We start from the raw sequence: 17,369 nt of genomic DNA on the forward strand, positions 1-17,369 counted from the left end.
GCAGGATGGCACAGCCCACAGCTACACAAATGCAATAGCATCATGATTATATATATAGAAAGTGCCACATACACATGGAACCTTGCAATTAAGCATGCCAGCTCCTCCCAAAACTGGTTTCAAAGATCAAAAATTTCAGCCATCTGAATGATTCATAAAAGAGTGAACTGTAACAGAAGTCCATACAAAAGATTATTACATAGCCCTGAAATCTTTATATAAAGGAAATAAGAAATGATAACAGAGTTATAAAAATATTACATCACAGGATTCACTTTACCACATTGTAGCTATAGAAAATATAGCAGATACATTTAAAGGGTTCTCTTGCATCAAAGAAGAGAATCGGGGAAGGAAAACACCTAAACAAGAACTTGTAGTTATTATTTCCAGAGTTGTGATCTCCAACCCATCATTTTATCCCTGGTTCTAAACACTTCAACTTTTACAGTGCAAATTTGGTGGGAAATATTTATTTAATTTAATTGGACTTAATTGCAACACAATTACAAGTTAATATTGCAACAACAACAAAACAAAAAATACAGAGCAGACTGATTCTAAACCCATTCACCATAGAGCTCAGGCGTAATAATATTCCAAGAGGATAAAGGTCTGTGATATTAGAAGGTACGTCAACCCTTATCCAACATCCCTAAAGGAATCCAAAACCTATCCTAGCAGCAGCTGTTTTGAATCATTTTTGTAGACAGTAGAGAAGACAGCCGGATCGGCTCCTCCTCTCTCACAAATTAGGCAACCACTGTCAGCAAAGGAGCAGCACCTGCCCCATAGCCTGGAGACCTGCCTTTTGCTGTGCCAGCAGTGCAGAGACACACCCTTCCAGAAGGAAACACAATGACAACTGAACCACAAATAAGGAGTTGGCCACAGGGATTGTGCGCATGTGGGTGGTGGTGGTGGTGGCAGCATTTGAGACATGATGTCTAAATGTCTAATCATGTGCCTCCAGGCTAAATGTACGCCCGGATTCACCCTAGCATCCAATTGCATCTGTAAAGGCAAAATAAAAAAATAAAAATCAGAGTCCTCCTAATTCCCCTATTATATAAGAAGGAAAAGGAGGGTTTTAAAATGCAGATGGCTTAGCCCGCTCACTTAAATTGTGTTTACTTCCATAAAATATGTCTATGGAGACTCTTCCACAAAACATCCAACGCCAGTGTAAAATTACATAAGCGCCTGTGCAAAAACCGTTGTTTTTCAGCCAGTTTTGTAGCTTTTTTCTCTCTCACCCGCTTCTGCCCGGGGGTTACTCTGGAGCCGCCCCCGCCCCCCATCTACCACCACAACCTGTCTAACCGACGTTATGCTCGTCTGCCAGACAGGCTAGCCGCTAAGCTGCTTCTCGGGCCAAGATGGGCGCTTTCCACGAGGATAACTCACCACGTCCCCGCCTCCGTAAGAGAGAAAGAGGCACGGAGAAGCTCCTACCTGGGCCTCCTTCGGGTCTCTCAAGAAGAAGAATCAGAGGATGGAGGAGGAAGCGCGCATGCGCTTAACAGACTCCCGGTCTCCCCAAGCCGCTCCGGCCGCTCCTGAAAGAAGAAAAACAGTTCCCACTCTGGCTCCTCCCCATTTTGCCGCAGCCCCTTTAAGTCCAATATGGCCGCCAGGGCGATACCCGGTCGCGTCCCGAAATGCATCTGGATAGCTGATTTTTCCCTTTAAGGGTGGAGACGAGGGGAGAGGGCGCGGAGCGGTACGCGATGTAATTAATAAGCTAGTTGAGTGATTTTTGAACTTTGGCCACTTTAATACCCACACTTTTTTAAATTGCCAAAGTTCAAAACAACTGAGCTAGGCTTTGATTAATTGTCCCAAAGGTGCTTTTTTTCAGGAGGCAACTGGACTTTGTTTTTTTTTCTTTTGAAGACGTTTCGCTTCTCATCCAAGAAGCTTCTTCAGCCCAAGAAGCTTCTTCATTCAGCTTGGATGAGAAGCGAAACGTCTTCAGAAGAAAAAAACAAAGTCCAGTTGCCTCCTGAAAAAAAGCACCTTTGGGACAACCATGACCTGGATGACTGAGAATCTCTACAGACTTTTAGCTATACAATTTGGGATGAGCACCCTTTGAATGGTGTGGGAGTAGGAATGGATTTCCAGAGGAAAAATTGCAGAACAAGAACCAGGAACACAACTCAGGTGATCCTGAGGACACAGATAAACCTCCAAGCGTTTCAACGACCCTTTTAAAGGATGCAGATTACCAGCTGTCTGCAAGGAATATACCGGTAAATCTTTCCATTCCCCGCTATCCTGTCAGAACTGAAGAAGCTTCTTGGATGAGAAGCAAAAGGTCTTCAAAAGAAAAAACAAAGTCCAGTTGCCTCCTGAAACCCGTCTTTTATCAAGGTTGGTAACGAGGTCTGATTCCAATTACTGGCTCCGGGCTGCAAAACCCCATACGACTCGTACAGCGTTAGAACTTGTAAATGGGTTTGCCGCTATCTAGCGTTTGCGAGGACTTTTTGCAGGCCACCTTCGGCCCTGCTCCTGTCCCTAAAAGTTGGTTCAGGGGGGGAAAGAATTAGCCGCTTTTTTTTTTTTTGGCATGAATTTTACTCCCAAAAGAGCCAGAGCGGGCGCAATGAAATCTAGCCTCGACTAAGGATCATATTGTCAAGCGACTATCTGCCAAGGAGAATCTATCGAATGGGCTACGATGTCTTTTAATTGCAACAAATTAAAGCCAGGCTGTTTCCGATAATAGGAGATCGGAAACTTCACTTCCGAAAATTCTGTCCGCCAGTTTTAAAGTCAGAGGAACTCTACGCCCGAGAACAACAACAAATCCTTTACGGTACACATCCAATCAAATAAGATTTAATAAACCGAATAGTTCTGGATAGATCGCCAGAAGATTGCGCCGCTATTTTTCTTTCCCTAACATGTTTGAACAAGAAAAGAGCCAACCCATTTTGAATCGAGATTCTACATTTCTTGAATGTTCGGAGGGGGACAGGTTGTGAGTCTTATGTATGGTAACAGAAAAGATTAAGCAGCTCTTCTCTTAAGTGGGACTTCAGTTCCCACCATTCCGACTATTGCTTTCCTGGCCGGGACGATGAGAACTGCAACCCAACCACATCTGAGAATCGAACTAGTGAAAGCCAGATCCCTTCTACACCAAAGCCACCGGGGAAGTCAAAGCTTTCCGCTTCTTCATATTGTTCTTCCGGGTCAGAGTGCGCATGCTCCGGTTTGGGGAGGGCAGAACGAGACCGCGATATGGCTGCGCTGTGAAGTGCGATTGTGGGTAGGTGCAGGCGGATCGGGAGAACTTCGTTCCTCCAAAGAAAAATATTATTCCCGGAGTATCCCTTCTGTAACCCAAAAGAGACTACTCTGTAACATTTTCAAGTTATAAAAACATCTTCGCTCAATTCATTCTGTGCGTGATCTTAGGGGAGAGGGAGAAATTAATACAAAGTCAGTGGGACTCAAATGATTTATGACTATAAAGAGAAAACCATGTCTCCTGACTTCAGCTAAATAAAGTGAGAAAGATGGCAGCGAAGTGTGTTTTTGCAAATATGACCGCGATCCTCTGCAAAGGATTACTTAAGGATAAGCTTGCTATTTCAAATCTGCCTTTTAGAGTACAATGCGGTTCATCCTCTGCAATTAATTGTCCTGTACAACAATCTGTCAAACAGGAATATTACAAATATAAAATATATTTCCCCTGCTTATGCACTAATAATACAATTCTTTGGGAATGCATTCATTAACAACCCAGTCTGCCAGTTCCAGCTGCCTATGTGTTCTGTATCAGACGAAGAAAAAGGGGAAAGACTGTGATAAACCTGAATAAAAGTAGTCTGATCGTGTGAAGACCATGAATATATGGAAGGAATTGGAAGATGTAGTTTTGCTTATGAATGAAAGGGTTAAGATATATGTGTTAACTCTAATGGTCATTGTCTTATTTCTCTCTACAGCAGAAAACAAGTAGTTATTCCTAATGGCAGTATCAAACTTGATCCGGAACTTTGGTTCCTTGCTGCTGTCTTCAAGTCCTCATCATCTTCCACAGGTATATTTACTTTGCTGTTTTGGCCAAATGGATTATAAATTGTACAGGATTCTGGATCTTTTTCTAGTAGTGTTCTTCTTCCAAGCAAATATCTCTAATATAGCTCATATATGAGCTCAAGGAGAAAAAATGGGATAGGAATGTAATACTATCTTTTTATTCTGCTTTTATTCTTTCTGAGTAGAATTACTTAGTGGACTTTATACCATCTTAATTATTTTTCTGCTATATAAAGGCCTGAACTAAGCTTTAACTTTCAAGGCACAGTCTTTCAGTGAGATCCATATTTTAGAGATTCACTTAGCAGTGTATGTAAATATTTCTAGACATTTGCAGATGCCTTTCCTTCTCTAATGTAAAATAAATGCTCCTGATTCAAACACATAAATAGGGTGAACATCTTAATTAATGTTAATGGTTTAATAATCAGGTATCTATTTTGATTGTAACATTTTTAGTTTTGAATTTTTTTAAAAAAAATTATATGCCGCCCTTCTCCAGAGACTCAGGGCGGTTTACAATGCGTTAAGCAATAGCCTTCATACTTTTGTATATTTTTATACAAAGTCAGCTTATTGCCCCCATAATCTGGGTCCTCATTTTACCTACCTTAGAAAGGATGGAAGGCTGAGTCAACCTTGAGCCTGGTGAGATTTGAATTTGCAGTAATTGCAGGCAGCTGATGTTAATAACTGTTAATAACGGTGCTTTAGTCTGCCGCACCACCAGGCTCTTGCATATTCTTGCTTATTGTATGCCATTAATTTTTAGAGGAAGCAGCTTGTGTTTTGCAGAAAACCTGTAAAAATGGCTTCATATTTAACATATAATAGCAAAATGTTTTAGAACTTTGCTGCTAAATTGTCACTGTATCTGAAGGTATGTTTTCTAAAACATTAAACAACAAAGATGAAAACTTTTCATTCATGTTATATCCAGTTATGCCACTGCAGTTAAAAATTTACCATTCAACATATCCTGTTGTTTCCTTTTCTTGCCTTTACTAGATCCCTGCATCTTTCCGCCCGCTTTTTCTGGTTAGCCAACTTGGTGCATCCCGTGAAATCAGTACTTCTACCTTGGTCTTAACTAGAGATCCTCTGTGGAAATGCAGGACAAAGTATACCATTAAGCCCATTCCCAAACCAAAGTCAGGAGGTCGAGATCACACAGGTACATTCTGAACTGCAATTCTGTCCCTGTAGGGGTTTTTTTTCCACTTCATCAGATACAAAGGAGTGACTAGATTGTAGGATTTAAACTGGGAGAAGGGAAAGGAGAAGAGGGCAGAAGGAAGGATGGTTATGCTGATGCCAGTTACATTGGAAAAAGTATTGTATCAATTAATTATGTGTTTAAAAATTGATTGTTTGTTGAAACATTTTAAGATGTCCTGAAACCTTCTGTTGTATGCGAACGCAACAATCTTTTGCTTGATTGTACTGGTGAAATTTCTTGTATCCAAAATGAGTATTTTGATATCTGGAATGGAATTTCTAGAAGTTTGAAATGCCCAAATATTACTTTGTTCCTATTTTGATTCTTGATGTCTGAGTATTATTTTGTGCAAAGCATTGGATTGTTTGGTTCTATATTGAATCCAGAAAGGCATTGCAAATAATGGTATATATTACACTAGAAGACAAGCATGTGAAGGGGTCTCATATGTATGTAAAGTTGATGGGATTTGTGATAATGCTGGGGGCAAAATAGACATCTTGATTTGTTGCAGGGTCTTGTTCCTTGTTAGTATCATTGTTATGCTATTTCTTGTTCTGTTGAGAATCTGCTGCAGGTTGGGTGGTCATCTGTATGAACTCTAGATAACACACAATGGAATTTCTGGGGAGATTTGTAAATCCTCCATGAGAATTGATCCGATTCTATTGATTTGACTATCGATCTCAATAAGTGGATAGTTCAGCCTAATTTAATTCTATCAGTTGAGCATTTCTGGCATTCTATGGAGTCATGTTTGTATGGGTGTACCACTGATTTGCAGTTTTTGTTATGAGTGAGTTACAAAAACACATGGCAAGGTGTGCTGTGTGAACATGAGTGATAATGTTCTATATGGCTTAAAATCCATGTTTGCAAGGGATGTTGTGTGTAGTGCCACGACATTCACAAAATGGTATATTTAGAAGGCTAAATTCTTGTAAAATTGCCAAATTTTGTGAAATTAAGATATTCTTGCTTGAAGAACAATTCCGTAGACATGTTGCGAGAGACACCCTGCTCAAAACCTGGAATGAAATTAGAAAGAACCACTATGATAAGATCCCACGGTGGATCTCTACAATGGAAACACAAATCTATCCAAATACAATGGACACAAATAAAATGAAAACATACCAGGATCTCCTAAATGAAGAAGGAAAATTAAAAACAATAGAAGAATTAAGAACTCAAGGTCTTGAAATGGACTGGTGGCCATACTTACAATTAAAATCCAGATACAAAACAGATATGGAGAAATTCGGAATCCAAAAAGAACTAAATCAGTTAGACAAAATTTTACTGGGCCCAAATGAGAAATCAATAACAAAAATTTACAACTTCCTATTGGCATATAAATTAGAGGAGGAGATAGTTAAAGAAAATGAACTTCAGATACCCCATAGAATTAAATAAATGGGAAAAATTATGGAAAACCAACAGCAAACTAACACTATCAGTACCGTACAAAGAAAATACCTATAAGATGTTTTATAGATGGCACCTCCCACCGGCACGGATCTCCAAAATGTTTCCCAATACATCTTCACTCTGCTGGAAATGCAAAGCACAAAAAGGGGCATACTACCATATGTGGTGGTCGTGTCCCAAAGCCAAACAATTCTGGAACAATATTAAAACCCAATTGGAAGAAATAACAGCTCAAAAAGTACCATTAAAACCGGAAACATATCTACTAGGCATATTTACATGTAATTATGAAAAAGAAATAATATATTTGATCACACACATTCTGACTGCCTCAAGGATCACTTATGCACAAAATTGGAAACGAAGAAGTCCCAACACAAGACAGAATAATATCCAAAGTCATGGAATGTGCCGAGATGGACAGACTCACCAAGGAAATCCAAGGAAAGGAAGAATCTAACTACTATCTGGTTTGGCAAAGGTGGTATCAATGGTTGGAGAATAAAAAAACAAAACCAAAAGAGGATTCTAAAAGAGTAAAACAAAATTCTGTACCAAATAAGATTTAACAATGAATAACTAAATATCAATAAAATAATATTGTTATTTAAGACGAGAGGAAGGAATATATATTGAGGAATATAGGTTATTGATGTCATAAGAAATTTGACATTACGTTTAGATGTCATTAATGTCATTAATGTTGTGTATTGTTATATTTGTACTTGTATGTGTATGTGTATTTTGTGTGTTTTTATATTTAATAAAAAAATTTTAAAAAGATATTCTTGCTTGAATATCTTATGAGAGCTCAGTGATAACAATGAATTCCCATTTCATGTCCTTTTGAGATTTGTAACATTTAAAAAAAATCTTGCAGCTGAATATAGTGTTTCAGTGCAATACATGATGGTTTAAAAGTACTGTTTCCACCATAAGGTCGTATCCGTGTGGATGGAATTGGAGGAGGAAATAAACAATGCTACCGTATGATTGATTTCCAAAGACTGCGTTATCCAGATGCAGCAGATCCTAGTCCGTTTGAGGAAAAAGTGCTTTTGGTCCGATATGATCCATGTAGGTAAGTAATAGGCAATTGAGTTGACAAGCAGATTGAAGGTTTGTTGAGTTTCAATTTCATCTTAGTTTTGTAAATACTATTGCTTGACAGCAATAGCCCAACATAAGAGAAGTATCTGTAGATTCGGAGCGACTTGATAGTCTTAAAACCACCGTATACAGAACTCTTACAGTAGTATGAAAAAGCTCTGGAAAAAAGATAATCCCCCGAAAAGAACGCTATCAAGATTGAGTTCCAAGATTGAGTTTGTTAAGTAACGTTGGAAAAGTAACTGATCACTGTAAGGAAAACAAACTACTATAGAAAAACTAATGAAATGGAGCATTAGGAAAAGACAGCTGGTGGAAGACGTGTAATTTTAAAAACTCTTTTGCCTAAATAGATCTCTCTTTTGTCTAAGTAGATCATTCTCTGGTTCACATCAAGAAGCCATTTTTCACTTTGCATCTATTGTCTAAATAGGTCATTCCATGGTTCATATCAAGAAGTTATTTTTCATTGTCTTCAGCAATGGAAGTCAGAGTAGCCTATGTAAATCAAGGTCTTGATGTAACTGGGATTGGGTAGCAGCTGTCTCTCCAAAATCCCACTGAGAAGCAAGTAATCTGCTTGATTACCTCAGAATGCTGATAGATTTCTATCTCAGAACAGTTGTACAAAAATGTTTTGACATTATCTTTCTTGCCCAGCTGGTTTACTTTTTATTCCGAGTAAAGCTAATACTTTGAACTGTTCATCTTTTATTGATTGATTGATTTTGTTCCCTTTGAAGATCAGGTCATATAGCTCTAGTGGGTGGAGGGAAGCGGAAACGCTGGATCATTGCAACTGAAAACATGGTAGCTGGTGACATCATCAAAACTTCAGGAAAGATAGAAAGGATGGCAGGTAAATATTTGAAATGCTACATACGTAAATATTACTTAATGCTACTACTGAAGATGGGAATGGCTAGGTTTCAAGATATATTACTTCCTCTAAATCTAAAGCTAAGCAAAGAAGAATTTTGAGGCAGACTTTTCATCACATTGCAAGCTGATTATTAGTATTAATATTGAAGGATTGGCTATAGTCTACTTTTCTAAGGAATGATGTAGGCCAATAGAAAAAAATTATGTAACTTAAGGTTGTGTGTGCTACAGTGATGCCATGTAGTCATAACAGTCTTTTTGTGGTTTCTGACATGTTTATAAAGTGTTATCCTTTTCATAGTTTGTGTTGGTTGTGCTATATTGAGTTGACTGTTCAGGCACTTTTTGATAAACTTTCATGGGTTTGCATTTTTTTTTGAAGAGATTGTATAGTCATTTGTATAGGTGGTCTAATTCCAATTTCTGGTGTTCTGAATTGTTGGTATTGTGTTTGTCCTTGTCTGAATAAAGTTCTTACACAGCAGCTCTTGTGAGACGATGGGTTGTTACATTGGTAATGGAACATTAATGTGGATTGTGTTTGATAGATTTGAATTTCTAATTTGCTATCATTTCCTCTGCTGATGAGGATATCTAGGAAAGATTGTGTGGTTGATGAGATCCATGAGTCTGGATATTTCAATCATAGTGTATTTGTCTAGGCCAGGGTGTGGTGTAGCACTGCTGTAATGGATTCTTTGGCTAGTTCTAGATCTATGAATGAAGTGATATGTTGGGCTTGTATAAATTTATTTATTAAATTTATATACATCCATAAGGTGGCCCTTGATAGCTTACAAATCAGAAAAAGATAAATAAAAAAGCAATTTAAAATTATGCACATTAAAAATGTAAAACTATGCAAAAAAGCAGAACCAAGACGACGAATGGCAATGAGATGAGGTCTTCTTATCCCATCAACTACCTCCAATGGGGAGCAGCCCCTAAGGGCCCCAAGCAAATCCAAGTTTTAATACCCTTCCAAAATATCCTGCCACTGTTCTTTTCTGATTTGACATTTCTTGGTTAGGTTATCCAGTTTCTGGATTGAGTTGGTGTTTATGGGATGTAGGTTTATTTGTCCTCCAGTAGTTCTTTGGCTTTCTATTAGTATTGTGTTCTGTTCATGATAACCTTGGTATGGCCTTTGTCTGATGAGAGGATAATGATAGTTTTGGTCATTCTATATGTTTTTGAGTACTGCTCTGTTCTGCCTCAAAATGCTGCTTTGGGTTAGTTCTGATTCTGTTTTCTTCTGGTCTGTAGTATGATGTTTGCCATATGTTTTCTTACTGAGAATATTTGTAGCTCAGCGTTGAACTGTGGAGTTCTTGGTGCTTTCTGAACTTGGTTATATTCTTGCAGATGTTTCATTATCAAACTAGGTAGCATCATCAGAGCTAGATGTTTTCTTGAACCACTATGGCAAGTCCTGTGGTTTTAAATGCTGCTTCCCAGGCTGCAAAAAATTGTAACTGATTGACAAGCTCTATGTTATAGTTGAGATATTTCTGGAGGATATTGTGTTCTGTAGTGGATATTGGTGGCTGGACGTGTTAATTAGCAATCTCTTTGCTTCTGGAATTTAGTTTCACTAATTTGGTTTGAAGTTTTGTTTTCCTTTTGTCAACTTGTCTTAGAGGTGTAGTCTTGATAGAGGTGTTGTCATCTGTGTTCTAGGAGAAAACCACTCTCTCATCAAAACTGCATATAAACAGGGAGCAAACCTACACTCACTTGCACTGATGATATCTAGTTAGATAATGAAATGTCTGCACATAAAAAACAAATTCAGAAAGCATGAAGGACTTCATTGTAGACCCAAAATATTTATTTGAGAAGTATTAATTGTGACTTTTTAAAAAATTAAGTGATCCTATCTTATTCTTGAGGGACGCGGTGGCTCAATGGCTAAGATGCTGAGCTTGTTGATAGAAAGGTTGGCAGTTCAGTGGTTCGAATCTCTAGCGCCGCATAACAGGGTGAGCTCCTGTTACTTGTCCCAGCTTCTGCCAACCTAGCAGTTCGAAAGCACATAAAATATGCAAGTAGAAAAATAGGGACCACCTTTGGTGGGAAGATAACAGTGTTCCGTGCGCCTTTGACGTTTAGTCATGCTGGCCACATGACCACACACATCTTCGGACAGTGCTGGTTCTTTGGCTTTGAAATGGAGATGAGCACTGCCCCCTAGAATCGGGAACGACTAGCACATATGTGTGAGGGGAACCTTTACCTTTACCTATTTTATTCTTAGGGTTCTCTATTTGAGCCTAAACTATGCATCTTTCCTTAAAAATGTGCATGAATGGATACACATTTAGATGCAGCTCCCTGCTCCCCCTTCTGCCCTTTTGCTAGTACTTAGCTTCTGAGAGCTAAGTTCATTTCTTCCTCTCAATATTTTACGAAGATTTTATTTATTTTTCGCTGGTATATTTCTTTTTTCTAACCATGTTTATTTGTTGAGTTTATATTCAATGTCCTTATTTTTTTGTCTTTCAGTCTCTGCTAATGATGGGGATGCATATCCAGTTGGAGCTCTACCACTTGGAACCCTTATAAATAACTTGGAGAGTCATCCTGGGAAAGGAGCACAGTATATCCGAGCAGCAGGTCAGGATCCAGTAGAAGCCAGAAACAGTTTGGAAGGATGAAACAAATCTGGACAGTCAGAACCAAAGCAGTTTTGGAGTCCTTGGCTTCTTTCCAGTCCAATTTACCAAAACCATTGATGCTTTTGTGTTTGGAGTCCATTTCCCAAAGTTGCATACGTCTCCTTCCCTGTTTTGACTTCTTTTTAGAAGGTGTTCTGAAGGTTATTCAATAGAATTGTACTTTTGTACATTAGTTTTGAAACCTGCAACAGAATACTAACAGTTTCTTGAGTGTTATATTATTCTCCCTACTTAGCAACTGATGTTTAAATAAGATTTACTCATACTGTGTGGCTGTTGAGCAATCATGTTTGACGAAAGCAAACAAAACTGCATCTGGTAAGTGTTAGATGGCAAAATGAAACCTAGGGTAGTCAAAGATCCATTCAACCACACTTCCTTTGCTTAATTCATGGCTTAGATGCCAAAATAAAAAATTGATTAAAAAAAACAACCCCTGCATATTCCAGAATGGGATAGGAGAAACTCTTGTCAGTAGATCAGCATGAATCCTTCCTAAATCATTTTGTTCAATTAATGGGGAATGTTCACAGTCAGCAAATAAGTTACAATCAGGACTCATGCTAGTCATTCTAATTATGTTAATTAAAAAGGGTGAACTATCTTTAGCATTAGGTATTGTAGAACATGATCTTCAGAATGTGTTTTAGATTGTAAATCTATGCTGATGATAATGCTGGAAACCAAGAGATGATGTTTAATAGAGGTCCAATGCATGCAGTTAGAGTATTAATTTGATGCTGTATTCAGTCTAGTTTCAGATTATCATCCAAATGTATTCATATTTAACACAATGGATTCAAGAGATTAAGTAATGACTCCAACCTCAAATGCTAAGAGGTTGATGCCAGATGCAAACTTTGTATGATGGCTGCCAATGCAGCTTTAGGATATCTTATTAGGCAAAACTGGCCTATAGCAGATCCTGGATTTATGTTTCTATTGGGATAGGTTGAAAAAAGTTTGTGGTTGGATGATTTCTGTTGGCCTAATTCAGTGTTTGGTCAAAACATTGCAGTCTTGCTGACACTTTCTTTTTTAGGCACCTGTGGGGTATTACTGAGGAAAATTAGTGGAACAGCCATTATACAGTTGCCCTCCAAGAGGCAAATACAGGTAAGCCCTTTAGAGTTCAGGGGTGTTAGTGAAGATAAAAGGCAAGGCTCCTTTAACACCTAGAATTGTCTTGATGGGAAAGAGTATCATCTATTTTGCTTTTTTCATCAATGCTTCCCTACAAGCAATGCCTCTTTTGGGATGTGCCAAGACATGTAGAAAAGGGATAGGGGGCTTGTGCGGTGATCCTGCAGTGTTGCTTGTATCACTCTGCCTCCCTTGCTCCATTGCAGATGCCGCTAAGTGAGGAAATTTATGCGGGGTCATCATTTGAACATTTCTGTGTTGAATCAAATTGTTCAGAACTTGCCTTCAAAACTCAAGAGGATGATGCTGATTATATAAAACTTGTTACTCGGTTTCTTCTCACAGGGAGGATGGTAATAAATGGCTCTGGGTTAGAAGTTCAGTTAGAGTGGGCCTCAAGGCAGTCATCTTCTCTCTCTCGTATGATTTTGAACATTTAAAAGCTATTGAAAGCACAAAGAATAGAATAATTGTGTCTGGTGCCTGCAAACATCTGGAATATTCTGCTTCTTCTTTTACTCTTACAGGTGCTGGAAACATGCATGGCTACAGTGGGACGAGTTTCCAATGTTGAGCACAACCAACGAAATCTTGGGAAAGCTGGTCGGAACCGGTGGCTGGGAAAGCGACCAGATAGTGGTTTATGGCAGCGGAAAGGGGGATGGGCTGGACGCAAGATCAGGCCCCTCCCAGCGATAAAAAGTTATGTGAACCTGCCAATGCCAGCCTCACAAGGCTGACATTAGTAGCTCTTTAGAATTCTGTTAAATAAAGTTTTCACCTGCAACCTGCAAAGCTACTGTGTTTTTTTCCTTTTTTTTTTTTTTGTATTAATGAATTCTCTTGAGAAAACAGCTTACTTGGTATGAAGCTGGTACAGTTACAGTCCATCTCTACATAGAGTAAGTGACCTTAAGGCTTTTAAACTGTTTTTAGACTTCTTAAAAGTTCTCTAGGAACATGTCCCTTAGTCTGGTGTCTAACATAGTTTCAGAGAAATTCAAATTCTTTCAATTTGCTTATGGAACCACTGTCCTAATATGATCCTAAAGAGTTAATCCTTTCCAGTTATTGAGAAACAATTTAACTCTTACTACACAAAAAAGGAGTTTCTGAGTGTCCTAAAACTGATTTCTCCTGTTTTGTAGTCCATTTTAGAAAAATAGTTCTGTTTTATGGCTTTTTGTATTTTCTCATTAAACTGGCTATACGTTGTCAAATTCACAAAGAAAATAACTGTCAATAATTTGAATACAGATATAACAGTGAATATATTTTATATAGAATAACAGAAGAGAAGAATAGAGTTGGAAAGGACCTTAGAGGTCTTTTAGTCCAATCCCCTGCTCAAACAGGAAACCCTATACTGTTTCAGACAAATGGTTGTCCAATCTTTTCTTATACCTCCAGTGTAAGAGCACCCATAACTTCTGGAGGCACTGATTATTTTTTCTACCCTGTTTCCCCCAAAATAAGACATTCCCTGATAATAAGCCCAATCAGCCTTTTGAGTGCATGGCAATAAGGCCAAGCGCTTATTTCAGGGTTCAAAAAAATATAAGACAGGGTCCTATTTTCGGGGAAACATGGTAACTATCAGGAAATTTCTTCTAAGGTTGCTTCTCTCCTTGATTAGTTTCCATCCATTGCTTCTTGTTCTGTCCTCAGGTGCTTTGGAAAATAGCTTGACTCCCTCTTCTTTGTGGCAACCTCTGAGATATTAGAACAGTGCTATGTCACCTCTAGTCCTATTTATTAAACTAGACATACCCAATTCCTGCAACATATAAGCACCATCTTATAGTCCTTTCACTATTCAACCTTCCTCACAAGAGCTGCATATATAGTCCTTTCAGGATCATGCTCATGCCATGCGTCTGTTACAATGAACTAAGATCCATAAAACGTGATAAAATATAATCACATTATATGTGATTATAATATGTTTTTGATTTTGATAATTTTGATGCCACAGCTACCCCCCTGGATCCACATATTCAAGGTTATTTTCTACTTGTCGGCTTTAATACTTTAGTTGATTTTGAAAAGCTCTTTTAAAGAATTACTAACACTTTTACTAAAATAAAATATGGTTACCTTGCCTATTCTTGGGTTGGGTGCTGAACAGAGTCCAATTTAGAACACAGAACATAGAATAACAGCAGGGACCTTGGAGGTCATTTAGTCCAACCTGCTGCTTAAACAGGACACCCTATACCAGGGGTCTTCAACCTTGGCAACTTTAAGACCTGTGGACTTCAACTCCCAGAATTCCTCAGCCAGCTTTGAAGTCCACAAGTCTTAAAAGTTGCCAAGGTTGGAGACCCCTGCCCTATACCATTCCAGACAAGTGGGTGTCCAATCTCTTCTTAACAGCTTCCAGCGATGGGGCACCCACAGCTTCTGAAGAAAAAGCATTCCACTGGTTAACTGGACTCCAGAGGATGGTAGAGGACAGGAAGGCCTGGAGGAACCTTGTCCATAGGATCGCGATGGGTCGGACACGACTTCGCAACTAACAACAACAACAACAACAACAACTGGTTAATTGTTCTCACCGTTGAGAAATTTCTCCTTAGTTCTAGGTTGCTTCTCTCCTTGTTTCCATCCATTGTTTCATGTCTTGTCTTCTAGTTCTTTGTTAAAAGTGTATTAACATCATTACAGTAGCACATCAGCGCGCAGGAGTTCCAGCTCAAACGCAAATTAGTGAACTTTAAAAAAAAAAAATCAAAGACAATGCATAACCGGGGAAAACAAACTGATTTCACACTCGCAGAAAGTATTTGACGCTCGTTCCTAAAGAGGAGTACGGCAACACTTTATCTCTTTCCAAAAACTTGGGTTTAAGAACCCCCTTTGAAAACGATTATAGCATAATACTGTCCTGTCGGAGGACCCGTAACTATTTTAATAATAAGCAACATGCGCAGAACAAGCGGATGAGACAGCGTCTGGGCAAGGTAAATAAATGGAAGTTGCTAAGCAAGGCTTGCCGACGATTTGCTGCTTTGACTACTAAGTTTTGGAGCCGCGTTTAAGGTAGGCTGAAGCTCGAGACTTTCAGGCCCTGCTACTGCACGGGTGCCTCCCGTTGCAGGTGGAAGAGAACCCCGCGGGTTCCCTTGTCCATTCCAAGGAAGGTCGACGCGCCCCTAAGCTCCGCCCCCCGGACTTGCCTTCCTCTGTTTCCGATAGGCTCGAGCCGGTGCGCAATTCTGCGAGCACCTTGGGCGTGAGGCGGCTGGAGGTGTGGAACTGTGGCCCCTTTATGACTTGTGGACTTCAACTCCCAGAATTCCTGAACCAGCCATGCTGGCTTAGGAATTCTGGGACTTGAAGTCCACAAGTCATAAAGGGGGCAGTCAGTGGTTCCCTACCCTTGGCCTAGAACAAGGAAGAAATATATCAATTCAAGAGGAAACAGGGCGAGCAATAGCAGTCCTCTTTTCCCCTTATATTCGTATCTCATGTATTGAAAGACTGGCGCTTTGGGATTTAGGTACACTTTTCATCAGGCCACCACCTCCTCCTGCAGCTGCAACGTTATTTTAGCGTACCTACCATGTTGGGTGAACTCAGCCTAAGAATTTTAAAGACCCCCAAACATGTTAATGCTGCACAGATAAATATGGCCACCGATCAGGGTATCGCACATGTTCTTGCTTCTTAACTAGAAGCTGTTTTGGGACTAGACTAGACTGGTGTCCTCTGTAACAAATCTCAGTATGGACGATAAAAATAGTACAAGCCTGGATGGAATTAAACTGGGAAAGGCACTAAATAGTTTTTTGCATTGTATCAGATAATGTGAAGTGCTCATAAATATTCAGATGCTGTCCTTTCTGGTTAAAATTATTAGATACAGGGATTGTATAAATAGCATCAGATAAACGTTGCTGAATCTTAGAAAAAAAATGCCTTGTGTCTATTTTTCATCTTACTTCACTTCATCATTTTTCCAGATCTGATTTTATAAAGATAAAATAATTTATATAGTCCTTTAAACCTACCAGAGCTACAGTTACCATCATTGAACGTGCTCTTTTTTTTGGTTATGTGTATCCATTCTTTTTGTATCTAGATGCACAATTTCTTTATAAGAAATGTGTATAAAAAGGAATCTGTCATGTAGAGTAAAAAAGCTGTTTTCTGCCAAAGTCCTCTCTTTAACACAGTGGTTCTCAACCTTCCTAATGCCGCGACCCTTTAATACAGTTCCTCATGTTGTGGTGACCCCCAACCATAAAATTATTCCTAAAACCATTGAAAATATGTGTTTTCTGATGGTCTTAGGCGACCCCTGTGAAAGGGTTGTTCGACCTCCAAAGGGGTCGTGACCCACAGGTTGAGAACCACTGCTTTAACAGAACACCAGGCTTTTACCTTATATTTGTACACCCTTTTATGACATCTGTTTTAAACAACTTTAAAAGTGGTGCAACTGTAATATTATTTCACTCTTGCATGCTACCCATATCTGGGTCTTGATTGCCAGTAGGTTGAACAGCACCCTGCAACAATTGCAGAATGTTCTGCCATGAGTGGGGGACCCATAGAATGGAGGAAGATTGAAAAAAACGTTTTCTAAACAGGAAGTTTGAAAACTTCACTAAAAACAAAGTTCCACACCAGCTCAGCTTCAGATTGTCACATTTGTAAATAGTAAATGATATGTTTATTAGCTTGTTGATTAACTATGCCTTCTGTATATCATCAAAGTTACTAAATTTTACCGTTCACTATATTTAGTTGTTCAAATTGTATGTATATCTTGCCTGTTATTTATTACAAAGCATCTAATAAGTACAATTTATTCATTTAGTCTTTATGTTTAAAAAGAATAC

At 38.9% G+C, this 17,369-nt stretch overlaps 3 protein-coding genes across 16 annotated transcripts in view; 2 read left to right on the top strand and 1 right to left on the bottom strand.

Annotated features, from left to right (window-relative positions):
* Positions 1-15,637, bottom strand: part of KLC4 (kinesin light chain 4) — a 64,058-nt gene extending 48,421 nt beyond the window's left edge. For 5 of the 11 annotated variants that reach the window (XM_034427593.3, XM_034427600.3, XM_034427599.3 and 2 more), the window contains exon 1: positions 1,408-1,598. The gene's annotated coding sequence lies outside the window, so the exon portion shown is untranslated. Of the gene's footprint in view, positions 1-1,407; positions 1,685-15,080 lie in introns of those variants that run through there. The other 6 variants (XM_087887904.1, XM_087887930.1, XM_087887916.1 and 3 more) reach the window with 3 other exon arrangements.
* Positions 1,613-13,317, top strand: MRPL2 (mitochondrial ribosomal protein L2). 3 transcript variants are annotated; one of them, XM_034427601.3, is made up of 8 exons: positions 1,613-3,280; positions 3,966-4,060; positions 5,068-5,233; positions 7,649-7,790; positions 8,563-8,678; positions 11,207-11,317; positions 12,422-12,495; positions 13,050-13,317. In XM_034427601.3, exons 2-8 carry the CDS (start codon positions 3,989-3,991, stop codon positions 13,260-13,262), a joined length of 894 nt encoding a protein of 297 aa, XP_034283492.1. In that variant the 5' UTR covers positions 1,613-3,280; positions 3,966-3,988; the 3' UTR covers positions 13,263-13,317. The 3 variants fall into 3 exon arrangements, with proteins under 3 accessions (XP_034283492.1, XP_034283494.1, XP_034283493.1); XM_034427603.3 differs by having other exon boundaries at positions 1,618-3,280; positions 3,969-4,060; XM_034427602.3 differs by having other exon boundaries at positions 1,666-2,376.
* LOC117671600 (cullin-9-like) overlaps positions 15,436-17,369 on the top strand; it is a 33,473-nt gene continuing 31,539 nt past the window's right edge. Inside the window, exon 1 of one of the 2 annotated variants that reach the window (XM_034427586.3) lies at positions 15,436-15,564. The gene's annotated coding sequence lies outside the window, so the exon portion shown is untranslated. The remainder of the gene's footprint in view (positions 15,565-17,369) is intronic. The other variant, XM_060692534.2, reaches the window with a different exon arrangement.

Source organism: Pantherophis guttatus, chromosome 1 (assembly GCF_059756535.1).
Source record: "Pantherophis guttatus breed Tessera chromosome 1, ASM5975653v1, whole genome shotgun sequence".
Lineage (NCBI taxonomy): Eukaryota > Metazoa > Chordata > Lepidosauria > Squamata > Colubridae > Pantherophis > Pantherophis guttatus.